The 27,046-nt window shown below is 45.1% G+C and overlaps 3 protein-coding genes across 11 annotated transcripts; 1 reads left to right on the forward strand and 2 right to left on the reverse strand.

The window, feature by feature from the left end:
* Positions 1 to 1,256: 1,256 nt before the first annotated feature.
* LOC122410847 (serine/arginine repetitive matrix protein 1-like) lies at positions 1,257 to 8,716 on the reverse strand. Its single transcript, XM_043419294.1, has one exon. It carries the CDS (start codon positions 8,714 to 8,716, stop codon positions 6,404 to 6,406), a length of 2,313 nt encoding a protein of 770 aa, XP_043275229.1. The 3' UTR covers positions 1,257 to 6,403.
* Positions 8,551 to 18,942, reverse strand: Cdk5alpha (Cdk5 activator-like protein). Its single transcript, XM_043420240.1, has 4 exons — positions 16,659 to 18,942; positions 14,438 to 14,680; positions 8,832 to 9,190; positions 8,551 to 8,684 (listed from the first exon to the last, which is right to left on the reverse strand). Exons 1-3 carry the CDS (start codon positions 17,109 to 17,111, stop codon positions 8,846 to 8,848), a joined length of 1,041 nt encoding a protein of 346 aa, XP_043276175.1. The 5' UTR covers positions 17,112 to 18,942; the 3' UTR covers positions 8,551 to 8,684; positions 8,832 to 8,845.
* LOC122411458 (uncharacterized) lies at positions 16,517 to 26,651 on the forward strand. 9 transcript variants are annotated; one of them, XM_043420250.1, is made up of 6 exons: positions 19,225 to 19,353; positions 24,385 to 24,584; positions 24,852 to 25,048; positions 25,204 to 25,487; positions 25,890 to 26,020; positions 26,112 to 26,651. In XM_043420250.1, the coding sequence occupies exons 2-6, from the start codon at positions 24,526 to 24,528 to the stop codon at positions 26,266 to 26,268; spliced, it is 828 nt and encodes a 275-aa protein (XP_043276185.1). In that variant the 5' UTR covers positions 19,225 to 19,353; positions 24,385 to 24,525; the 3' UTR covers positions 26,269 to 26,651. The 9 variants fall into 9 exon arrangements, with proteins under 9 accessions (XP_043276178.1, XP_043276180.1, XP_043276185.1 ...); XM_043420243.1 differs by lacking the exon at positions 19,225 to 19,353 and adding an exon at positions 16,517 to 16,669 and having other exon boundaries at positions 24,385 to 25,048; XM_043420245.1 differs by lacking the exon at positions 19,225 to 19,353 and adding an exon at positions 19,120 to 19,213 and having other exon boundaries at positions 24,385 to 25,048.
* The last annotated feature ends 395 nt before the right edge of the window (positions 26,652 to 27,046 follow it).

Consider the following 27,046-nt stretch of genomic DNA (forward strand, 5'->3'; position numbering starts at 1 on the left):
CGATTGTCACGAACTGAAAATTTCGAAGGATTCAGCATTTTCTGTTTTTCCGCAGAGTCGATTCCTCGCGCTGAAAAAGTTCCGTGGCTTCCCGCGGTTTCGTCGCTCATCGTCAAAACGGGAGCTCATTTTTTCCACTTTCTAAGTTCATTGGACGATTGATTCGACGGAGTCCGATGTTGGCGAGCAGTTTCTTGATTTACTGCTCTGCCAACCAGGCGTTTCGTCTCCTGTTTTTGTCCCTCGTGACGTCTTCACTTTTCCACGAACGGGACAGAGTTCGAGGGGCTTTGAGGTTGGCGAAATTGGCCGATGGCGCGTTGAGAGATTGCCTCATAATTCAATAAATTCGTTCCGAGTTATCAGCCCGGTAGGAACGATCGCGAGTCAAGATCGAGGGGGAGATCGCGAGTCGTCAATGGTCTTGAGATAACCATTGAAATCTCGTCGATTATTGGACGTCGGAGGGAGGCAAGAAAAAATGCTTCCTCGGTTGCGACAGGTCTCCGCGGCATTCCTCTTTTCCTTCGTATTCGTTTTTTTCCTAACAATTTCGTTTGTCCGAGCGAGAAAGTGTGTTTTATCGTCATTGCGGTATCGATTGCTCGACGTGCCGTTGAAGCGGGGATAGTCCGTGGCGGAGTCTCGAGCGTAGATTTCGGCAAGATTGAGAGAACGCTCGTGTAACGCTTTGAGTACTATCAAGAGGCTGTCCAGCGAGACATTATCTTCGCTGGCGCACCGCGCCCCTCTTTCGCTTCTTCACCGAACCACGCCGCGGCCTGGTCAAACGTAACGGTGACTCAGTTTCGGAGAATCCATTACAGCTGTTTAGAAAGCGGCGCAAGAAGAAGAGGAAAGAGAAGAAAAAAAGCCAAGTCCATTGTGGCAGCAAAAGCGGGAACGGGAGGTTGCCCGAGCCGCTGGATTGCTGGTCCGCAGATGTACTTTTGATTTCGTAAGACGAGGCATCGAAACATCCCGCGATATCTCTCCGTCGTGCAGTGTTATCTACCGGCGGAGCCTGGAACGTCTCGGAGCCTCAACGTTCGTCCGCGAACTGGTAACTTTGTTCGGAATCGAATCGAAACTGCTTTTACCGATGCTGGTCAAGATATCCGCAGCTGGTAATCGACCAATTCAAAATTTTCGTCGCGCATTACCGATTTGAAGGAGCTGCCTCGATCGCAGCTTCCGCGACGAGCTCAGCTTCCCCCAGGAAAGAGGGTAAAGACCAGAAAAGCAAAGATTCATCATTTTGGATTTTCGAACTTACATTTATTTAAACAAATCAACATCGACCTCATATTACGGGCTGTATATTGTATAGTTGCACAGGCAATGCATCGCTCTACGTACAGGCTTAATAATCCTGTAACACACGCCGTCACTCTGTTTCAGGATCAGATCACGAGCAAATAATTCGGGGTATCGGTTAGAGGGCGCGGCGAGGGTGAGGATTCGGGGAAGGGCTGGTTTCCTACTCGTCGAAAGTGGCATCCAAACGAAAGTAATGAACCGAACGACTAGAAATTACAATCAGACTAGGAGCGTCATACGATCTTTCTCGTACGATTAATATGAAAATTCGTAAGAAGCAACGTAACGAATAAATAAATAACAAATGAATCACGATCGAGGTATACATGGCTAGTTAATCCGCAGATCTCTTTCACTCGATATTCATTTTATCGCTCTCATTATTCTCTTTCCCTTTTATTTTCTTATACGTTGTTGCTGCTCTTGTTCTTCTTTTTCTTTCATCTTTTAATAATCTAGGTTTATAATACGTAGTAACGTCGAATGTGTGACTTGGCCCGATCTCGCAATCGTTCGATTATACGGATGAAATTGCTAAATTTAACACGAGAAGTTCTAAACAAGTCTCAGACTGCAAACGAATTACATGATTCAAATGTATGGGTATATATATTTATGTATATATAATATTTATTTAATAAATATATACGTTCGGGTATAGGAGTTTTTCATTAACTATTTTGGCTTCAGCTGTCTTTGTTTTACGCTAATGGCAGCACGGATATACTGTACTACACCATTGGGATTCTTTCGCTTGTTCACGCCTTCTTTTTTGTCTATATCATCGATTTTCTTAAATCTTCTCTCTCTCTCTCTTTTTCTCTCTGACTTACAAATAGTTTTTATCGAGTTCCACATCGAATCTACATATTCTCAGACTCTCGGAGAATCGTTGAGCGCTTGTTTCATCATTTCTCTTCACAATTATATCGCATTCGTATCTCAATTTTCCTCAATGTACAATTTATATATAATGCAAAAGCGCTCCGAGGAAGAGACGAGAGTTTATTCGACGTACCGAACTCCGCAGCACCGTGTACCACGCTTGTATCACGACGTATATACAACGCGAACATCGATGATGCGGATTTACATATTTAAATCAATCACAGCACGCGACTTAACGTCTCTGGGAGAGGAATGTTTCGACCGGATAACCAGAACTCATTAATGCGGTACTCCGGATTAAAATGCTCCATAGAACTCTCGGTTTTGGCTCTTTTTATATCGTCGTTACCGTTTGCAGAATTGCACGATTAAAATGCTCATTTTACAGCCCTCAATATCTCGAACTCGAATGGCTAAATAAATGATTGAAGAAAATGTTGAAAGTGCGCGAAAAGCACCAACGTTTAACGCCACGAGAAATCTGGGACGACGTTTTTTTTTTCAATTTTTCTCAAGTTCTGCTGCTTCCGGTGGAAAACAGAGGTAGAAAAATATTAGCGGGTCTGAATTTGCTCTCAGAAGCGACGGGAAACGTTGGAGCAGCAACAAACAAAGTATTTCTAACGGTCAAAGAACCAGTTTTTTCGGGCGACGGCAATATAAAAATCGTCAATCGAGAGTCTCGGATCTTTTTTAGGGCTGTTTGGTCAGCGGATCGCGGAAAATTTGAACGCAGATGCAGAGTAGATTTCGAAAATACGCATCACTACTGGATTAATCGCTGTTCGCGTTTATCTCAGTTACTATTTTTCCATCCCTCGTCCCAAAACGCATCGTTGATTCTCCCTTAATTAATCGATACGAGGAATCGAACAAAAACCAATTCCCGAGCGACCAGTTCGTGGCGTTGAATCAACGGAATTCATCATTCAAAGTAATTATCGCAACGAGCACGTTACCAAATAAATTTCGAGTGCCGATTAATTTCGTTTCGAGAATCAAGCATTGTGAAAACGTTTTAAAAAACTGCTGTCGTTGGTGCGCCAGGGAATTTCGATTTTGTTCAATACCGATCGAGCAGCTGTACATTAGCGGGAGACTTAATTACAATAAATGTAATATGTTTTCGTATATATTTAACATATGAGACTTTGACAGGGGGATGAGAATAAAGAGGAAACAAGAGAGAAATGGCAGAAAAAAATGAAAAATCAAAATCTTATATTGTGATTGCGAATGCCGCGAGTTTTAACTTACGCTAAATGATATCGGATATTTCCTTAACGAAATAGCGAAGTACACTTTCGTGTTGATCGTTAAACGCCCGACGAGATTAAATCACTTTAAACCGACTTCTTACGAATGCTCACTCCCAAGCGAACATTCTTGTTACAAGTACGAATACTTTTGCTAAAAATCATGTATACAGATGTATACATATTATGTAAGTATGTATATATACATCGATGGCGATAATATCAATAAACTTACGTATCCGTAAGAACGAGATGGTGACCCTCCGTTTAACGTTTCTCCCAAATTTCAATCGCACTAAATCGCAATCAACTTTCTTTATGCGCGTAAGATCGTTGATTCGAAATAACGTAATCGAATCGAACAAAAATGAAGTTGCCAAAAAAGTGTATGCAAATTCTCGTGTTTGAAGATAACGAGAACGCGCTTCGTTCGCTCTTTCTCTCTCGCGTCGTTGATTTCAGCTCCCCAATTTTTCATTGTTTTTCTCATTTTTTTCACCAGGAAAATGGTGACGAGAATCGTGATACAATTTTCGTAAACCTGCTGAAATATTCTATCGTGAAATCGTACACGGAAGAGAGAAGAACGCATTCATCACAGACACCGTACACCAGATAGTGACAATAATGATACTAATAATGATGATGACAATAATAAGGATAATCGTTGAAAAACAACGCCCGACGAGGAGGTCGTGCGCCGAAGTAATGAAACGTAAAAACATATGAAATCAATACTGCACAACGAATATAATCACTGATCGCTAACCGTATTGATAAGTGCAGTTTATGTAAACGCAGAATACATGGCTTACCCTTTGATACCTCACTTACGTTACTAAATCGAGTTACCTTAACTAATTGTTTTCCTTTTGTTAATAAGTCTATTTGAATATTGCACGCCCCGGCAGGGGTTTTCCTCGGGTCGCGAAGACCCGAGGTTCGATCACCCACCGAATTTAATGACGGATGAGATTCCGGAAAGAAGTAGAAGGAAAAACAAAATCATCATTTCTTACGACTACGTGCGATCTCACGGGCGATTATAATCCACGATTTCGTTATGAACGGCGATGCTCCGAGTGGATCGGTACCGTTCATAGAAATTCGCTCGCGAAACCTTCGGCACCTCGATCTCCTTTCTTTTTCCACATTTATCGTCGTCGTTCCCTCAATATTTTCTGCAAAAGTTCAATAACACAGTTTATGCTAATAATTTATAATTATGGCGCGTATGACGAATTACTATATGAGTCGAGCGAGTGAAAACCAAGCGCCCCGAAGGACCGATCTCTGCAACGAGATCAGCGCCGTCCACACCCACGCCCGATGCGCGACTGGATTCTTTTAGCGTGTTCGCCACTCACTCTCTGTCCGCTGATTTTTTTTTTTTTTTTAATATCTGAATGCGTGTGTTTATCCTCACCATTAACTCTCCTCTTCGAATACAAGGTTTCTCGATATCTGAGCAGCGTCTTATACCCATGTATATATACCTATATATGTATTTTTACATATATACACATATATAAATAGATATAAATACAATATAAATTACGATTCTGTCTGGACCCGTTACGGCCTCGTCGCTACTTACACTCTAAACGTTTAATTATTATCGTTATTCAAATTCTTTAGCTCTACAGTCAATTTAATCCGATATCTCGTAAACGCCCCTGATCGTCGTCACCGTCGTATCTTTCACGAGTGAATGCATTTTCTCCCCTTTTGGGCTTGATTCTCGTTCATTTTAACGGGAACGAGAAAGTTCCGATGACGCAATCTCACGCACTCACAATGTCTTTTTTTCAATCTGTGTTTCCAGAGGATTACGAGTCACGAGTTTTCGTGCCTCGTCAGAAACTTTGAACCCTCAGCTTGCGATGCACTTTGCCCGTTGTCCCTTCGATATTCCACCGCGAGTCGCTCTTCTCTTGCACAATTCTCCAATCTTTTCGCCCCTTTTTAGTCATAACAAACTTACAAATATATAATATCAATAATTCAATCGTCCCGCACGAGCTCCGAGCCAACCGAGTTCCCAATCCCGTCTCCGTACCGCCTGAATCCTCTTCGCACTATCGAGCCTGGAATCTGATTTTTTTTTTATCACACTCGCATTGTCGCGCGCGCGCGCCCCCCCCCCCCCCCCCTTCTCCTTTTCTCGCGCGATCCTTCGAGTGTCACATTTCAATCGTTTCTTGCTAATCTCTTTCCGCGTAGGCCGACAAACGTCAACGTCCTTTCAATGGTTTTTTTCTTCTTCTTGTATTACGATTTTTCATTAACTTTTATTGTTTTGTTGTTGTTTCTATTTACTAGACCGGCCTTTGTTATAAAAGGATCGAGGATTCGCGATCTAGGCTCGGTTCAAGAGATTTTTTATTCGCCTGATTCATTCTCTTAGTTTTATCTGAAATTTTTAGTTACACCTTGATACTCGCTGCCATTTATCGCATCTCACGTAGGAATTCCTCGTTTACTGCGCAAACACCATGAGAAAATGGGCGTCGGAAAGTCACCGAAAGACAAAGAAGAATTGTCGACTGGATTCTCTCGAAGGAGAATGATTGAGGAGAAAATGTTGGCATAAAAAATGACGCAACTTCGAAACGTATGAAGAGTCGTTTTAAGTTTTGAAACGAAATTGGAACAGAAGGGGATCAAGTCTTTTGCTCGTTTCTCATGGCTTGAGGCGATCAGTTCCTAGGCTGGGATGTAACGTTTAGAAAAATTTCATATCCGAGCACTCGATTTCTATAAAAAATGTTAGCCAAATATAATATGTTCCTGCCTGTAAAAGATAATATTTGTTTAAGAAGAGGCAAGAACCTTCAGATATACACACATGCGCGCTTCCGGATCACACATACACCGGTAAATATCAGACTTTAGTAAATCGGGCGAGAAAAAAATGTTCCTAAAAGCTCGATGGAAATTCAAACAGTCGTGACGTACTGTCGGACCTCGGGAGACTCGGAGTCGATGCTGGACCAAGGATCGCCGAATCTGGAGGCTTCTTCGCTCTTGGCTCTGCTCGGACCGCGCCAGCCCTCGGAAGAACGATAACGCGGCACTTCCTCGCTCTGGGAGCGCTTGGTCGCGCTGATTGCGCCGCTTTTGGGCACTTCGAGGAGAGCCTTCGATCGCAGCAATTGCGGTCTCATACGTGACTTTGGCTCTTCGCTGGAGGCACGTACGAGGGTGGTCGTTGGCAGCTGAAGTTTATCCGAGGCCGGATGGTGTTTGCTCTCGGAGCGACCGCGGATGCCACGCTTTTTAGAAGCTCCGTGGCTCTTGCTCGGGGCCTTTTTGGGCGACGGTGGCTTCGGGCGTTTGACAGGAGTGGCTGGTTCCTGCGGCGACCAAACAGGCGGCGAAAGATCTTCGGGCGACGAGTATCTCTTCGGTGGTGTTTTCTCCGGCGATTCGTCCTTCCAGGCTCCCTGGTACAGAGGAAACGGTGATATGACATTGAGAAATCGCCAGCGTTCTTTCTCTTCGTCGTCAACGACGCGGTCGGGCGAAGCAAGCGGCGGCGGAAAACACGGCGTTGGATGCTGGAACGGGGAGCGATTCGGATCTTCCGGCGGTGGAAGATTCCCGTAACTCTCGTCCGAGGGTGAATTATCGTAGGGCGTCCATTTAATGTCGCTTATGTGCTTCGGCTCTCGCTTCTTTATACCAATCGTTGGTAGCGGCGAATAACCCTCGTACGGCGCCCACTTCGCATCGGTTATTGTGATTTCCGGGGATATCAGTCTCTTGACAACGCGATTGTTGAGCCTGAGCAAACCTCTTGGATCGGGTTCCGGCGAAATGCTTCTCCGCACGCTGTACTTCGGTCTCTCTTTCAGGCTCTTGCTCTTGGCTCCCTCGGCAAAGGAGTCCTGCCCTTTGCGCCATTTGGTGTCCCTCCGCTCAACCGGCAACGAGAAATGTGGCATGCCGGCCCACCTCGAACGCTGAGCTTTGGTGCGCGCTTCGTCTTCCGGACTTACCAAAGCCGTCGGACGTTCCTTGACGTCCCACTTTTTCGACGTTCCAGTGCTTATGACGACAGCTTTTTGCTGCACGAGCTTACCGCGTTCCTTCGTTCGTCCACCTGCTTTAGCACCTGGGCGAGGATCTTCGCTCGCGTGTTTCTTCAACTCTGGCCGGTTCTCGCTCGCCGCTGTACTCGTTCTCGGCTCTTCGCTCGTCAAAGATTTAGCGTAGAGGCTTCTGTTCTCGGGATCCTGAAACCTTGCCTTTTTGTCGTCGAGGGGCGACGGCGAAATGGTCGTCGGCTTGGGGCATGTGCATCGGGGCTTTGGGTTCGGCATGACTTCTGGAACCTGGAGAGTCCAGCCGGGAACTTCGCCACGGGCTGCCATCCTCGAGTCATCGCTCAAATGCTTTCGCAAGTCGTGGGGGGTCGCTAGCAAGTGATCGGGAGGAATCGACCACTTGTCGGTCTCGGCACTGTGATGCTTCCTAAGATCACCGCGCTCGTGGGGCTTCTTCTCCTCGGGCGTGAGATTGTGACAGCTGCACTTGACCTTCCGCGTCAGATCAACGTCCGTTTTCGAGGTGTGGAGTTCCCAGCGATACTCGTTACCGTCGATCGAGTGTTTCGGTGGCAAATCCTCGGCTAAAGCGTCCTCGGGCGCGAGGAAACTGGCGTTCGCCCATCTCGGCTCGACGCTTCGAAACTTTCGAAGATCGGGCCGCTGATGTTGCTCCTCGACACTGCTGGGACCGGCCCCGTCGCCCATGTACAACGAACTTATCGCCTCGCAGCTGCAGGCTCTCGGTGGCAGTTTACTCTCTAAGGGGGTCGCGTCGATCGTGTCCAAATCTTCAATCGTATACGAAATAACAAGCTTACGGAGTTTACCACAATCGACGCAACGGCCCGGTTCACCGGCATCTTGATGACTAGCCCGCGCCTGCTGATCTTGCTGCTGCTGCTGCTGCTGCTGTTGTTGTTGCTGAGGGAGCTGCTCCTGGTGGGTGCTCGAGGTAGACGGCGCCGTTGTGTCATGCTGCGATGGCCGTTTTTCCTGAAGCCTCGATTCGTCAGAGGGTCGTGACGTCGCATCCGTGCTTGGCGATGCGCACGAACAGATGTGTGTAGCTCCGTCAAGCCGCCTTGGTGGGAACCGCGACTCCGGAGACAACGAGGCTTCGTTCGAGGCCGCTTCCAGTAAGAGTTCCGCGTTCTCCGGCCCCGCAACCCTAAAGTCCACAGTCGCAGGGTTAAATTTCATTCGCCACGAGAGCAGAGCACATTATTAACGTAGAAAACATCGAGGGATGAGAAAATAACGACAGGCAAACCATTAGTCATTTACGAATTTGCAAGATGCGCGCGTTGTTACGTACAGACCCTTCGAATTTTATAGGATGTCGTTCGCCCACGGCCGACTCCACGGGGTCTCATATACCTTGAGCTCGGTGAAGATTTCCGTGAAGAATCCGGGCTCGCTGTTGATTCGCAACATCTTGGAGCTCAGGCGATTGACGATCAGGAGGCAGCGGTCCCAGAATTTGTCCTTGCTGTCCTCAACGAGGAACGGCTTCAGCGGGTAGCTAATCTCGTTGCCCATGTAGCTGTAGCTCAGGTAGAGGCACGTCAGAACGGTGGCTTGGAGTTCTCGCTCGGAGGCCTCCTCCCCGTCGACCAATTCTCTCACTAACATGTACACGAACACAACGTTGGCCGGATTTATGAAAGGAACATCCTGAAATAGAAATGAATCCAGTTCGTTACTCCCTTTCTGATTACAAATCATCCGACTATTTCTCCTCTGCGAGAGTTCGCAGAGTCAATCGATTTATCATCGCGACAGAGCCCTGTCATTTGATCCTCTCCGCGCGTCTGTTGCCTCACGTCTGCCAAGACCCTCCTTAATTGTTTTAACAACTTTTCTACCGAGAGCGAGCTCCGCGAGCTACGTATTTCAAGCCCCCTATTACACGGATGATTCATATCACGTACGTATTAACTTTCGATACAGGCGGAAGAGCAGCCTTCGCAAATTAGATCCGAGACGATCGTGGGCGCTACCATGGAGAGTCGCTCCCGACGCCACTTATCGATCTCACCGCAACGAAATTTCCTACCTAACAACCGCGCGTCTCGAACGTTCGTGCACAATCTATTCATAATCCGGTCGATATTATGGAGATTGTACGAATTACGTAAGAGAGATCTTTGGACTCCGATGTTGTGTCACGAAATCCGCTTTTTTTTCAACGTCAAAAAACGTAAATCAAGTTAAACATCGTACATCGAATAAGTATTCGATTAAACTCCACTAACCAGTCGCCACTCAAAGCCGAAGCGTCTCCAATTCATCTACTGAGTAAAAGAAGCCCCAAAAAATAGTCCCCTCACAAATATCAGAGCGAAAACAGCCTCCAACGAATGCCTCCAACTATTTTAAGCTACCCTTCGTCATTCGCATTTGCCCTGGATGAAAAAAAGACGAGAAATTCTTCGAAGATGGCGCGGCACGTTCTGTAAAAAGGCCAGTTATTATTTACACCCCCATTCACCGATCGGAGCTTGCATACTTTCGTCGGGAAGAACGCGTTGGGAAAGTTCACGTCCTCGCAGCGCCATCACCATCATCATCATCATCGTTAGATAATCCGAGCGAATTCTCCGAGTAATTAGCGAATTGGAACGTGGTGTGGCTCACGACCCGATTTAATTATAGTGCAAGTGGCGCATGTGGATACGAGGCGAGTGTACAAGAGAGCAGGCCGAGCAGCAGGGCATAGATTGGTCGAGTCCGATCGCGGCGTACACCGCCAACGAGGAATATCGTGCGAAAAAGTGGTCGATGATGTGTGTGCACGTGGAACAACAATACGGTGAGGCCACACTGTGATCCGGGAGGATCGATGCCCTCGATACAAGTGTGTTCTCCCAATCTATATATACATATATATCAGCTTCGGTAAACTGAATCCACCTGCTATTACTGGTTCGCTGGTAAAGCGAGCGAATGCGCTCGCGCTTCGTACACGCTGTTGCTACACACCGTCATCAGTGGGAAAGCGGCGTTGCAACTCCGGCGTTCTCCCGACTGCGAGCAGCATCGCAGCAGCATTCGTCCACGCCCCATGGCTCCCCAAGGCTTGTGCATACGCCACGTTTAACCCTTGCAGTAGGGCGTTTTATCAGAGCACAAACTTGTCTCTCTCGCTCTCTTTCTCATCTGGCTTTCTCGGGCTTTCTGCTTTTCGAGAAAATGAAGCTTTTCGCGGCAATATAAACAGCTCACGCTTCGAAGGACTCGGGGCCTCTCGCAGGGAAAAGCACATCTCGTTCGGCAGAGCGTACCAGCTTCGAATGAAGAACGTGCAGCACACGCGGTGTGTGGACTCGTTCTCTGACACAGCGCCACGGGAACTCACCCTCTCGAGAAAATACCTTCGCTCCATCGTAGCTTTCGTTTATTATTGAATTACCGAACCATACGCTGCTCGAGCGGTAAGTGCTTTGACCGTTCTCCGCTGGTCAACGTCGCCCGTCTTTGCTTCTCGGCGTTTAAATTCGCCCTGTGCATTGCTCGAGCTGTCTCGTGCTCGCTAATTTCATTATTTTCACTAAGGACTTCTCGTTACAAGGTTAAAGGGACTGAGAGGCGCGGTCGATCTAATGCGGCGGCAAAGCAAAGCAGCGAGGACACTTTGACGTGGAAATTGTTTCATTACAGTCGCAAATATTCTGCACCTCGTCGAACTGCTTCGCTGCAGAATATTCTTATTGCTTGCGCGGGTGCAGTTCGGAGCTCAACAATTGAAGAATCTTCTAATGACCGTCATCATGCGAAAAAGCAGTAAAAATACTTAAAACATTCACACATCGGTCAGCTCTGATTACAAATTCGTCACGCTTTTCTCGAGCTCCGTGGATCGTCAATCGCCGATGCAGTCCCGAGGTTAATGCTGTGATAAAAGGGATTTAAAAATACAAAAACGTGCTTCGAGCGAATACGTAAACGAGGAGAACGCCATGAGAGTGCAACGTAGCTAACATTGTGTGTACACGAGATGGCCGCGGCGACGACGGGGCCGCCGTCGGTGTCGATGCGGGGTTGCTCCGGTTCGGTCGATATTCGCAGGGGTGAGCGCCCTGTTCTGCCCCGACTTTTTTACTACGACCAGCATTTCTTTTTCGTCAAGTGATTTCCTCAAATCGTGAATATTGTTTAACCTTGTTTCACAACGGTGCTTAAGAATCGTCTGGAAAATCGGAACGATTGGCGTTGTCGGGGGTCGGGAGCGATGAAGAATATTTCAGAAATGTCGATTCGCTGCGAAACCAATGACAAAAACATTTTTTCGAAGCTTTCCATGCGGCAGCGGATCTTCAGAATAACATGAATTCGACTTTTCATTTTTAGGATTGTTCTTCTTGGGGCTATTAATTCACGAAATGGTGAAACGTTCTAATAAAACTCGCCAGCAATCGTCATAAAAGCTTGAAAAAGAATCCTCACTGACAATTTCACTCCTATAATTACGTTGGTGGAAAAAATCTCCATAGAAAATGATGAACGCCGTGAAATAAATGAACGCTCGTCATCCACTGAGCCGACATTCCTGTCTGATTTAATTACAGAATTCCTCTTCCAGCAGTGGCATCGTTGAGAATTGTGACGTATAATGCGTCGTCGTCCACCGAGAAAGTGCTGTTTTATTTACGAGTAAACTGTGAAATTAACTGGGAAGAAAGTAGAGAGAGAGAGACATACGCAGGAAGGAAAAAACGTGTAACCAAGACTGCTTGTAACACGTGAACGTGGACCGAACACGTGATAAATGTCGGGAAACGTACACGGTGACTTTTAACGGGATTACTGAGGTCTCCCAATGACGCATAAACGTCCAGCCAGCTCGTTACTTTGCACTCGAATGGCACGGTAAATTTGCGTTCTGTATAAATACATGCTTCTTGTATTTGAAGCGCAGAAGTAAATTTTTATTAGTTTTATAAACGAAAGTAACGTGAATGATGTGAGAAAAATAAACTAAAAAAAAAATTTCAACTACCAATAGAGGAGATAAAACTCGAGGACTAATTTTTACGTTGAATACCAACGACAGCTCATTTTTTTCGCGTGAATACTCCGAGGGGGTAGTTTTCCAACGTTGTCACGTTTTTTCTGTGGCCTCGTAATAATTCTCTCTCTTTATTTTCATCTCTCTTTCTCTCTCTATATTCTCGATGCCGTAAAGAGGAGGGCAGTCTCTGCACCACGTGCTCACTCGCACCATCCCCTTGGGTCATCTGCCCCGTTATGGAATTGCAGGATACTCGCAAACGTATAAGCATCCATGCACAAAAATCTCTCTCGTACATCGTACGATCATCCCCTACGTCGAAGCAACCTTCCCCGGGCTTTCCACGAGATTCTCTCGGAATGCATGAAACGTATGGGAGTTGCGTCACAGAGAAAATAATCGTATATCGCGCCCTTGGTCGATGCGAAGCATCTGTGGAGCGCGGGGGAAAAGCTTTTTTCGCATTCTTTAAAACTCAACGATTTTTTAAATTACATTATTCGCTCGTTTGATCTTCGGTGCTTTTTCGTGCAGCTCAGCGACGTTACGTGTGGCATCGAGAAACATTTTCCCCTGCCTCAACACACGACGGTGCCCTCAAATCCTTCTGGAATTTGGGCAACCGAACCCTGTTACTTATAACATTCCATTTTTTAATCCCGTTGATCCCGAAGAAATATTTTCCCGCTTAGGAAAGGAGTGAAACCCAATTTCTACGGTGGAATCGAGCTCGAGTATTCTGAAGCAGCAATGATTCACGCATGCGTACGTTCCCGACCCCTCAGACGTTTTCGTGTCAACGAGTGTGCGTGTCTACGCGTCAGCGGACTCACGCAGAACCCGAAAATTCGTGGTCGATGACCGCCAACGCGCGGCAAAGTTTGACTGGACCCTTGCACGCGTTTCGCACCCCCGCCCCTCTCCCACGGGAGCCGAATCAGCGTAAGGGTCCTTCTCGGACTTGATGAACTTTCGAACATCGTCAAGGGGACTCTGAATTTTTCAAAACTTCCTGGAGTTCCCTCTGTTCCTTGTTTCCCCCTTCACTTCGAGAGTATCCAATAATAAGAGCTTAAGGGGTCTACGATAATTAGAATTTTCGAAAAATCGATTTTTTTATTCCATTTTTCAAAAGTGTGCATATTTTAAATTATCATACTAAAATTTTGTAAAGATCTGAGCAGCCTAAGTGTACTTTTGAGCGAAGTTTACTCGGCTATCTGAGCCCTCGTTGATAAAATCTCCGAAATTATTCAACCGATCCTTGCCAAAACTGTACCACACGTTCTTCATGACTATAGCTATAACGCGTATTATACGAATTTTGAAATGTTGAGCGAAACTATTTTTTTTTTGCAAAAAACGACGAAAGAAACGTGCTTTTTCGTAGTTTTTGATAAAATAGCCGCCATTTTGTGATTTTCGAAATAATCAAAAATCGTATGATATGCGCTACAGCCTGCTATTGAATCTAAAACCATATTTATTTTTTTTCTCCAATCATCCATTCACAGAGATTTTATCAAGAGCGCACACCCATCTTTTTTCTGGACCTGTCTTCTCCCCCATTTTTCTGTACAAAAACTGAGTAAAATAAAAATAAACAAATTTTTTTTGTGTATTTCAAGAGTGTATTCTTTAGGCCTGACAATTTTTATATCCATATTTATACTTCATACCTGTCAAGAAAAATCGTGAAAACATTCTTTTGGTTGCCCGTCTAATTAGAGCAGTAGACCCCTTAAGGCTTTGGAAGAGCGAAAGAAAAAATCGAATAAACTCTTTCGCCGAAACTCTTTCAACGTTTCGATAACGAGAGTCGTTGTCTTTACTAATATCAGTGACAACTCGTTATTCGAAGATTGATTGTTAAAGTTTTCTACTGTTGTGTGTACAATGAGTAGACTCACCTGCCAGCCTTGAAGCAGCAAACTCCTATCAACAGTTCTGAGCCACATGACAGCGTCACCAGCTTGAAAATCCCGCAGTCTCGTGCACTTTTCGTGCAAATAAACGCCGAGGCACTTGAGCAATTCCGAGGTTGATGCTTGAATCACAGTTTTCCTAGGTCCCGGTGGAAGGTACTTTTGCACGAGTTTTTCGCACGTTGGATTGTGCGTCGTATGATTGTTGTTCGAGAGCGGCGCTTTGGTCTGCATCAAACGTCAATAATTAAGCCACTTTTAAACAATATCAGCAGCAACAACGCGGCCGCTTTAGCGACAAATACTAGCTAATTACGATGCTTGGCAACGATCCATGCCAACGAATAAACGAAACCATGGCAACGAATAGAGGCTTCACGTTTCGATATATCGAAAAGTCTTTTTTGAGAATAAGAAAGAGGAGAAAAAAAATTCACTAAAAGTAACGTCTGTTACTCGCGACTGTGACGTCCACCTTTTCGAAATATCGAACTAGCGCTCGGTGGCCTCTTCGTAAACGTAAAAAACTCTTAACCAGTTCGAACGCTTCATCTTAACAAAGTAATACTCGACTAGAACTATCGATAAAACGACGATAACGTGCTTTGTGGTCGAGAGACCCGGAGCCTCGCTATCACGCAAATAATAACAAAAGACGAAGTCGAGTGTGTTTCAGATTCATTTTTGTGCGCATGTATTTATCTGCCTGCATATACATGGAATTGTTGCTCGCCGCAATGCTGCTTGCCCGTTACTGTCAAGGCCTCAACTATAGTGTCACAAACTTTATTTCGCTTTTTTTTAAACTCGTGTTCATACGAACTTGAATCGATAACGAGTGTAAATCAGCTCGGATCATATGACGTATTTATTAATAACGCGTGGTTATACGTACACGTAATTTGTGTGTATGTGCGTTATGACGAAGTCTCATTTATCAGAAAGATGGGTAAATTTTTCGAGAGAAATATAATCACTCCACAAGCCTTTTTTGTCGTTTAACAACGGCCCGATGCCGAATAATTGACAAAGTAATCAATTTTTCAAAGTCTCGCTGATTCGTGAAAAACAAATCTGTTCATTTTGCTGGTAATGGAATTGAAATGCTTTCGAAATTGAACATTTTTTTTTCGACTCAGTATTACGAATTTTCGTACACGGATGTCCGTGAATTTTGAACAAATTTGGATAATCGCGAGCCCGAGAAATAATGAGACATTTTTAAAATATGCTGGTGATGAAGTTAATAAGAAGCCACACTCGGGCAACAGAGTACGTACGTGAGCGGATTGAAATGTGATAGCAATTGTATCTAGCGTGGAATGGATATGTGGGAAATGATAGACCATCGCGAAGCGGAGTAAAGGTCACAAAATAGGTTGCTTCGTCACAGTATCGGAAAAACTCGAGCACGTGGAGAATCGTACGCATTCGCAAAGAGGTTTGCACGCTTCATTGCGTGGGCACGAGTCAGAAGTGGTTTGACGTAAAAAAATAACTGAGGCGTTGAGAATGGAAACGATGAAAATTTCGATCGAGCGTAAAGTTGAAGGACCGCGAGGCAGGCACGAAGGCATCGACGACGTTTAAGTTTAAATAGTAAACGGTCCCGTCATTATCGTTGTTAGAAACACAGCAAAATTAAGTGACACATTTTATACCACCGCATTTGACTGACGAGCCCCCACGATTTGAATGCTTAAATAATGCCTGATTCGCACGGTATTTCGATGTACACAAACAAGCAATTACGTCGAGTCATAAATGCCAATTAATTGTTGAAAAACAAACATTTCGGAGTGTATACGAGCGAGCAATTTGTTCGGCACACAAAGGCTCCTCATCGCGTTAGTTATTCATGAGAATCGTTTCGCGGTATAGCGGAGACTAAACTCGAATGGTATTTGAACATGAGACAAACGACTGTTTATTACGACTGATTTCCTGGTTGAGCTGCGGAATAGTCATATGGATATATCGACGTTCTACGTTAACGATGTGAAAAGCGAGAGTGCGTCGTGCGAGCTCTCGAGAACGCTCGGGATAACTGATGTTATTCGTCATTCGGAGCGACAAGTTTGATTGGGCTTTGAGAGAAAAAGATAATTCTGTGTTTTCGAAGAAATTTAATCGTGATCAGCTCGTGTGGATAATAGCAGTGAATAAATATTGACTGAACGAAAAATACAACGAAGAGGGAACTCACCTGAGGCGTTTGTATGTTCTTATTCTTGTCGACGATGGGAATATTGTCGAGTGGCTGACGGAACGTGATGTTCTTATTTTTGTTATCGAGTTTCTTTTTGTTGTTGTTTGCAGTACTAAATCGTTTCCACGAAAGTGCGTTGATGAATAGGGAATGTTTCTTGAGGTTTTTCTCGAGGGCATTTTTTTCGGAAATGATGCGTTCATTGTCATTGTTATTGAGATTGATATTGTTGTTTTGTAACGAATTGTTGTTCGTGGGTGGATGATTGTTCTGAGTCGTCGGGGCAGGCGCAACAGCCGCGACGCTTTTGTTTTCGCGATTTTTCGCGTTGTTTAATTGCTCGTAATTGAAATTATTGAGGGTGAAGTCAGTTGTTTGCGGATGGTGGCCGGTGGTCGGGTAAGCCGAAGCGCGCCGATCACGTGGACTGAAGGACAAGACTGTGCCCATGTTTACCGACTGATTGTTACCGGGCTCGCTGACCTGATGTTGCAATTGGTGTTGGCTCGCTTGCAACGAGTGTATTTGACTCTGGCTGTGGCTTTTGGTCAACTGCGGTTGTTGATCACGCTGCGTTTGGGGCTGCAAGTGATGTTGGCCTTGCTGCTGTTGCTGCTGTTGCTGCTGAGACTGATTTTGATTTTGTTGCTGATTTTGCGGCGGCAGGGGCGGCGGCGGAGGCCGAGGTGGACTCGGCGTCGTGATCCTCGGAGGTGGCGGAGGTGCCCAAGGTATCGAGACCTCCCTCGAGGGTCCCGTCAGCGGGGTCGCATCCCCCGGCTCGATGGCCTCCTCCACGACGGGACCCACAACTTCGCTCAACCGTCCTCCCAGCCTGCTGCCTTATTCCCTCAGGGCAATAGGATACCGCTCTCCGCCTCCCGGACGCTCTGCACTCCCGACTTCCTTAAATTACCCCCCGCACCTTGTTCCTCCCGCGCACACAATTCTTATGCTTTGAACGACGACACTTTTAAAATGGTCGATAAAATATTCACCTCCGCACAACGCGTCTTATCCGTCTCGTTCGTTCGTACTGAACTGCTACGAAATAGGTGCTTCTTCGGCACGGCACTCACGCACCCTCTCACGGCCGAGGGAACACCGTAACGCGGGAGTATGGCGCTCGATCAATAACACACCGCTAAACGTCAACGCGCCAATTCGAAAGGCTCGCGTTTCTTTTTTCTTCTTCTTCTTTTCACTCACCTCTTCCCTCGGCGGCCTCTACGTTGTTTTCCTTTTTTTTTTACTTTCAATCCCCCCGCAATCGAGCCTCCACGAAGAACGGAGGGTCGCGCTTCTGCCGAGGGACGAACGCGTCGCAAGAGCTTCTCCTTCTGTATATATACCCGTACTTCGCCCTGTCCCAGCTACAGCTCCATCCGTCTCTCGCGCTCGTGGATCTTAAGGGTGCACGAGACGATTCTGTAGGGAATCCACCACCCTGCAATCCTGCGCGCACGCCCCCACTCGCCAATGATGGAAGTCGGCGCGATGCTATTCCGCGCGCGGGATGTCGGCCAACCAGCAAAATGGCGAACACGATCGATCTCTTCACTCCCTTGCACCTATGTGTACGGAATCGTATGAAACTTTGTGCTGGACCGCGCTTCAGGAAACTAAACACTTTCGTACTAATTTTGTATACTGGTCGCAGGGGACTCTGGAGAGACGCAAAAAAACGAGCCGGTTTATCGCGAGCTAACGAAATGGGGACGTGGCTCAATTTTCAATGAAATCTCGTCTGAGCAGGCGAGTGAACGAATCCAAATGACTTTCCGTTCCCGTCGAGCGATCTTCGCTACTGATTTCTTACCGCGGTTTGTTTGTTGTTGAGAGCGAAATTCCCCAACTCGGTCTACGGGTTAGCACGTTTTTCTACTAATTTTTCGATACAATTTTGCCTACATCCGACGCACTCCCACGCTACAGTGTTATTTATTTATGCTACTTTCAACTCGAAAGCCTTCCGAAACTGTTAGTCAAATCGTCTGCCCCGACGAAACACCCTGAGGATATTCCTGGGGGGATTTGGTTCTCCTTCCTCCGACAAAGCACATTCGCACTTTTCTGCCAAACGTAGGAAGAAGAAAAACTGCTGAACTGACGCGATTCGTGAATACGCGAAACCCCGTTAGCTCGCACACTTTTCACTATCCCTCGTCGCACACCTTCCGCACTTTACGACCCTCCGCTGGTCGTGCGCGTTGATATTCTTTCTCGTTGAGCCAGCAGGCGAGCAGGAGAGCTGCCAACTCTCGTCGCAACCTCGCTGCCAGTGTGCTCGCCCTCACGGCAGACCAGCCAAGATCCGATGCGCGTATATATCTATGGATTTTTTCGTACTTGTATTCGACCAGTGTATCTGTAGCCACGGAGTTTCGTCCGCCCTGTAGAATTCCGTGCGCGCGCAATCGTTCGATAAACGCAAACGGCGAACGTCGATTGTCGGGGGTGGTGACGAGATGGCGGTCGTCGTGGTGGTGGTGACGCGACGTAGCGCTCCTGAGAGGGGTGCCCCGACCGAGAGCAATAAGGGAGCCGCGGGGGTGAGTGTGACCGAAAGCGATATGCGATCGGGAGAGTGAGCAAGAAAATGAATATCCACGAGCGTTTGTATATGTGCGCGAAGGAGACGCCGATGAGGGAAGGAAAGACGAGAAGATCGAGGCTCCGAGAGCGAACGAGGGTGAGAATACCATGCGAAAAATAGTTCTTCTTGGACTGAGAGAGAAGCCAGCGACGTGGAAGATAACATTTCGATACTCGATACGCAATAATAAACAGAAATGATCGACCAAATGATACTGATTCTCCGATGTGGAGACTGAAAAATGGGAGACAAATGAAAATGTAACGGAGAGTGCATGGCAGATATTTAGTAGGGAGAGAATCTGTCCGCATCTGCACTGCAATTGGATAAAGTCGAAAAACGATTTTAAAGATTGCCTCAGCTAATCCCTTTTTCGGGTCGATTTTCCGGAGACTTCTCTGCTGACGTCACTACGATGGCGACGTAAATTTTGTCCCATTTTTCAAGTCTGACGAAATGCTTTCGACAATTTCCTTTCTGATGAGCTTCGAGATTGCTTTCTTTGGGAAAAGAATGCAATCGAAAGATTGGTTTGGACACCAACTTAGTCTTCGTGTTTTTTTTTTCATGATGATTTCACTTTCATTTTGCGAGTATTTTTCATCGAAAACACGTCAACGGATGGACATTTCTGTCCAATTATAAGCTCTGTACAAACAGGGTAGACGATCGATTTATAATTTCGAGGGTGAAGAATAAAGTACTGCGTCAATTTCACCAGAATGGTCAAGCCTCGTTGCTTGTTTCGAACCTTTGCGAGGAGAAGAGTCCCTCGATCTGCGTGCTCCGATTAAAAAGCTCGTTGAATTTCAAATGTTTATTAAATTTACGACTTCGAATGTTGGTGGACAGAATTTTTTGCAAAATTTGAAAAACAAGAAAAACAAAAATTCCGTTGGAAGCAATTTTGCTGAAGTACGAGTTTGGCATCAATTCAAATTCTCTTCTCGTATCATCATTCAGCTCAACGAAATTCAATCCCATCAGACATTCGGGAAGACAAACGAAGGACTGTGTGAGAGCTCAATTTCGGAAATATCGAGTGCTTCCAAGTTTGATCAGTTGAACTGGGTTTCTTTATTCTTCGTATGCTCACAGACATCGTAATTTCATCTGATATTCCTTGTCGTGTGAAATTTTTGATAAACCTGTTGTTGAAGATAGTCGTGTATTTGCTGAAGATGCGCGCACATGGGCGAATCGCGATGCGTGAAATGAGCTCGTATACGTATATTCCCGGTGTCAAGTTGTCCGACCTAAATCAACTGCGCAGCAGCCTTCTGCATAAAATTGTGCTTCTTCACGTCAATTTCAAGTGAATTTGAAATTTTTGCAAAAGCTTCAGTGCAAATTGTCCATCACAAAACTCCTCAATTTCGATTATTCTTTTTATTCCTTTTCATAAAAACCCCTAATTTCGATTTCATCGATTATTTTTTCGTTGCTTTATCGTGCTCGAGGTGAAATTACACATTTTAATGCAATTGTGTGCTGATTCGTCATCGCAGTCGTAGGAATTCCGTCCATGCTTGGGGGACTAACAAAGAGCGCCACGGTACTTGATCTTGGCCTATTTGATCGCCGTCTACTTTCGCGTGAACGTCACAGAAGAGGAAGTTGTGAGAGAGAATCTTGAAAACCGAAATAATCGAACTTCAGGTTGGAAATTTTCAAATTTTCATTGACAATCCTTCGTATTTTTTCTCTCAAATTAATTACTTCTTCGAGGTATAAAATCTTAACAAAAAAATATTGCCACTCAACAGAATTCGAAAACTTCATTGCTTAGCTGGACTGCCTGAAATGGGATTATCTAATTAGCGAGTTTAACGAATTTTCTCTCGGAAGTTTGATAGAGCAAAGTCGAGATATCGAGCACCGTGACCCAGGACGCAGAAGGGCCAGCAGCAGAAACGTTGTTTCTCGCCTGGCACGTTAGAGATGTAGGTTTAGACGTAATTTCCGTAGACATAGTTGCGAGAGTCCAGTAGATAGGGACGTCAAATGACAGCGTTGTGGTCAAACATTCTCTGGCACGTTCGTTAGTAGATTCAGCGAGCGAGCCAGCGGCCTATGCGACGAGCGAGCAAACAAGTAACAAGTGTCACCAGTAGATAGGCTTCTCAGTGGCCGGACTCGGCGATCTTCTAGAATAACAAATCTGCGAGGGGAAAAAATGTTATTATTAAATAAATTTCATGCGGATCGAATATCGATGATATATTCTTGGGCAAGTTCTGCAAATTTTATTGAAATTCCAACGGAAACACTGGGCAGAGGGCTGACCGCGTGACTCTTGAGACGATCGATTTCAATTTTTTTTAAGCTCCTTACTCGTGGGAGAGTCCAAACCTGAATGCTAGACGTGCTCGATTCGTTCGTGACGACGGTCTCCCAATTTAAACGCTCACTGGTGAGGCCAGCATATCGTTGGGTGACTGCTCAGTCGTAGACCGAATCGATTGCTGAACAGGAGACAGACTTTTTGAATTTCTGGTGTTTATGAACGGACTCTGAGTAAAAACACGATTGCCTGAGACAAGCTCGTTAAAAAACACGAAAATTCACACCCAAAAACAGAAAAACAACGAATAAAGTTACAAATTGTGAATTTTCGTACTTTCATCGTGAAAAACACTTTTCAACACTTCGAACGTAGAGCAATTTTCATTTTTTCGTTTATTCAGTCTCACGAGGAGCTACACAGTAATCCGTAAAGTTAACTCATTTTCATTCCACCCGAGAAAATCTTATCCACTGACCTCATTGGACCGATAATTCGTAAAACAATGTCGCCGGATCGTTAAAAGTGACACAGCCAATTACAGTTGTGTTAGAATTCAGTATTTCGAGCATAATTCCGTATTTCGAACTTGCATAATCAGCAACTAACGAAATAAGTCGATCACCCCCGTTTTGGATTTCGAAAAATTTGATTTGCACCACAAAATCGTATTTCCGGCGTCCAAAAAACTGGAATCGTAGGGAGCAAAGCCTGGTGGAAGGAATTTATGAAATCCATGTAATATTGACTTATATGCATCGTTGTCGTCGAGGACATAAAAGTGTTGATCCCTTGGCAAAGTTATTTATAGTTCAACTCATTTAATACTGAATTTCTCAAACGTATAACAGAGCCTCCGTATACGTAGGCGCATATTTACGAGTGAAAACGTGTGTGCGTTACAAACACGTTGACGATTGGATCGCCGGAGCTGAAAAAAATGAGCACAGAAGGTGTTTTATCGATGTGACGATGAAAAGTATCGACGCTAAAAATACAAAGAGGTATCTGTACCCGGCTCTCATCTCGATGGCGTGAAACCCCCAGCCACCCCTTTTCTCTCCGTCCCTCTCCCATTCTCTCTCTCTCTCTCTCTTCTCTCTTCCGTTCTCTTGAGTGAAACGCAATATCGATGTGACCTCGATACAACAAAGCTCGAGCGGCATAGACCAAGATGTGGCAATGTATCGTGTTTGACGATTTTGTAACACGCGATGATTTTGCGACGCGAGAAAGGTCCCTTTGCAACCGCGCTGCCTGCGGCCTCGAACTCCCTGGACGGTTTACTGGGCGGCAGCGTGTCGATCTACGATCGGTTTGTTGCTCATTTTTTCGCCCCCGCTGACGCCGAAGCGATCGGGACGTTCTGACTCGCCGGAAAAATCACGATTTGGATTTTCTGCCATTTTTATTTGCCTCGCACCAAGGTTTCGTCGGAGACGCATAGTCAAAGTTTAGGATTCCGTTGCGCCTGTCTATCTTCTCGGAACATAACTTTTCATGCATCGAGGATCGATTTTCACCACGTTTTCCCACCCGTCGAAAAAATTGCGTCGTTTTATGGGCGATGAGACGCGATCCGTCACAAAAGAATGTCTGTATGGAGCTGTGATTTGAAGACTGCGACCAGAAATCGTCGCAAAAAGGAACCCGAACGACACTCGCAAGGGAGCAACGCGTCACCCCCCCGGAAATTATACTTTCAATCCTTTTCACAATAAGAGATGCACCACGCGCGTTGAAAGTCAAAGCGTCTATGCGTGAAACGTCTCTCGAGGGGGAGACAGAGATTAAACGATTTATAGTTTCGTCCAATGGAGCGCCACGAATATTACAAAGAACGAAGAGATTTTTCTCTGCTTCGCTCCTAATCGAGATCCCGGAGGGTTGTTATTTCCTACTTGTCCTTCGAAGTGGAGTTGAATCTCAGGAGCTAAAGTAAAGGGCGAGGGCCCACCCCCCCTTGTTGATCGGATCGTAATCAACTTCGCGATTCTTCATTATTTTTTCATCACTCAAAATTGAATGATTCAGCGAGAGATTTATTGGCTGACGCAATTCTCGGTTTTCTCAGTTATTATCTTCTCTGGTTTGCTACTTAAAACACACAAATTTCAAAACTTTTGCAAACGCGGCTCCCCTCCCGAGTGCCAGATGTCGAAAGTTTGTTCATTCGCGTTTGAAGAATCCAGCCGAGAAATATCGAAATTCTCAAACTCTTTTCTCCATGTTATTAGCGGAGATATAAAGATATTTTACGAGGAGAGCATCATCCCCTTTAGGGAGGCTTCAGACTGCCGAGCCCCTCCATTTGGCGGACGTTACCCTGCACTGTCGGCTGTACGCGGTATCGCCATAGCAACCCCTCTCTACTGAAACTTGCAGTCGGGATCAGAGCGAAGTAATTTCAGCCTACCCCAATATAAAAAAGAAACCCCGTCGGCTCACTCCCTCGCAATCCACCCTGTCTCGTTTCTACAGCAAACATATGTATCCTCGAAATCTCATAAACATTGTTATCGCGAGTTTACAGGATGCATTTTTTATGGACGTATCCCAGCACCGAGCTTCCCCACATTTTCATCTTAAACTCTCGTGACACAGTTGCATTTGCATTGTTCTAGAATAATATGTTGAAAATTACATTCCCAGAGGGTTTAAGTTCGGGGAGCAAAACGAAAAAATAATAAATTTCGTGTGAGGTGATGTGAAAAATCTCATTTCTCGCTCTGGCAACTTTGTTCGAAGCATTTTTGACACGACTCGATCGTGATGACTGTCCTAGAAATTTGGACAGCGATCTGACGTTTTTGATGTGTAATTTTCATTCTTTCGATCCTCAGAGTTTTGGGAAATCTTGGAGAACCGCTGCAGGAGGATTTTCTAGATGTTGCAACGCTTACGAATAACGGGAGGGAAGAACTGTGTGGAGGAAATTGAAGAAAGATTCAGCTATTTTCGAGCTAAATTACCGGGACACGGATATGAGGATCGAGATCTACTCAGCGAATCGGAAGATTGTACTTTCCATGAATTATATCCGGTAAATGGTGAAGCTGAATTGCTCGCTCTGTTCGTCAGGCGCGTCGGGTATATTTTTCGTAGAAATGAAAATATTAGTATTTCTGGTGGGATCAAAACATCGCGGCGTTACTGTAAAAAATATCAGTCTGAGTTCGAGCTTCCCCAAGTCGAGTGGGAACGAGAAAAAAAGCAGCAGCATGGCCGTTGCCTCATTCGCCACTTTCATTGTAATCGTCGCGAAACTAAACTTGTTTTTAACCCTCTCAAACGCTTACGAATCCAATAGTGTGACATTTCCAACGATCCAAGAAAATCGAACGGTTCGAAACGAACCACAGTTACAATTGGGGCTGAAAAACAAAAGGACCGATTGGTGGCCTCCGATTCCTTTGGCCCCGCTTGATCGGGAAGCTGCGCAGTCGAACTTCTTTCAATACTCACCGTGGGCGCAGCTTCCGGTGCCTGCAAACTACTATTTTTCTGGTAAAAAAAATCTCTCAAACTTTCTTTTGTTTCCAATTGTTCGTTGAAATTAATTCCAACTTTTTTCTTCTTTGAAAAACGAAATTATTCACTTTCGTTGTAAATTCAAGCTCGAATATTTTTCGATCATTTTTTTTTCAATCGAAACGAACCAGCAGGACTGACCCCACCGCTGGAACAAGTACGAAGCGAACACTACGCGTATCTCCCGGAATACGATTACCCTCATTCGTCGCCAATGGTTTCCCAAGGACCGGCGACGAGTTCTCTTGGCATTGGTACAAAACATCTCGCAATCGTTAGCTTCATCGGGCTTCTATTACTCTTCGCCATTATACAAAATTCTCTGATGTCTGCGAAGCGTAAAGATGCATTAGTGGATGCACTTACCGGTCGTAAAAAGAGAGACCTCTTCGTCACTCAGGGACTCGTGCCGATGGTACTTTTATCAAGCTTTTTATTCTTTCATGAACGAACCGACTGTCCTAGTTGAGCCAAAGTGTCGATTGAAGTGAAAATCTACTTTTACTTACATTTTTTAAAATCATTGAAAATCACGTGAAAAATATCCATTTTGAGAGATAAAATTCTCATTTTTTCTGTATTTACCAAAAGAACTTTGAAACTGCAGCGTTTTTCCTTATGTCGCACAATTTTGGATGAAGCTTTTCGTCCTCTAAAAGTCGAAAAATGTATAAAAAAATCTTTTACTAAGATCGATGGAATGATTAGAAAGTTCAGTAATTTGGTCGGTTTTTGCGTTGATTTTTAATTTCTAATTGTTAGCCAATCGAAGAAGTTTTGAAAAATGGCAACGAAAAAAATTTTTTGTCTACCTCAGACTCCGGAGCAAGTGGAAATATTGAACGATGACGCGCGACTGCGTTGCATCCAGAGGACGGTTTGCCTAGAGAATCACAGAATAGTCGAAAACTTTGGTGTCGTTGGTCGAAAGCTCGCGAAGTATTTGACGTAAGTAAGAAATCGGTCAAGATATTTGTGCTACCGAACAAAAACTCCAACGAATATTGACACTTTTCCAAAATTTCAATCCATCGCGAAGGAACGGTGTGAAGAAATCGGTGCAAACGGCCTCAGGCTGGGCGCGTCTCATTGAAGACGCTGGTCAAGCTGGACTCAGGGGTGACAACTGCAACGTGCTTTATCGGGACTGCACCACCATCTCGAAAATCGGAGATGAAAAAACTCAGAATAAATAACATTTTATCGGATTAAGACCGCGGAGACACGAATTATATATACGACGTGACGTTCACCAATATAGCAGCCTACATACATAGACATACTCACGCTAATATATTTACGTTTGAACTCCTGACCCAAATCTACCTGTGGCTGCATACGAGTGAAATGGGGCCACGTAACGAAAAATTCTCGAGTCCTAGAGCCCTGCAATCCAAGGAGAACCGAGCACGGAATCATGTGCTTAACTAAAGCCGAAAATGAGCGAGGTATAAAAGCTAATTTGACAGCAGCAGGTAACCGATTATTTGTATATTTTATTCAATAATTCGATATCCGATTAAACCGAATCGATTTTCGATGAAAATAAATTGAGTGAGCTCAAAATTGATTCTCTGGACGAGTTTTGGTTCTTGGTTGCTGAAAAATAAATTATTCCCCTCCCAAAATACAATTGGATCGAAGTTCCTTCAGAGTTCGAGATCGTCGGATAGAGAATTGAGAAATGCCTGAAAACTTGAACATCGGAATCGACAGGTGTTTCGGATGATTTTCTCGTCCCGAATAAGATTGTATAGAATTGGTGGGAAGATGGATGAGTCGAAAAAAGATGACTCGTAAGACCTCCGGAGGGTTGAATGAAGGCGAAATTTTCGAGTGCTGTAAGGAAGAAGGCGATTACTGGTTCGCTCGGCTGACGAGGTTTGGGGAACCCTCAAATAATTCAGGTCGATATTTCGCTTTCGTCGAGGGTGGAAGGCTCCTGACACGGGGACAAAGAAATGTGTGATAAAA

This window comes from Venturia canescens, chromosome 5 (assembly GCF_019457755.1).
Source record: "Venturia canescens isolate UGA chromosome 5, ASM1945775v1, whole genome shotgun sequence".
Lineage (NCBI taxonomy): Eukaryota > Metazoa > Arthropoda > Insecta > Hymenoptera > Ichneumonidae > Venturia > Venturia canescens.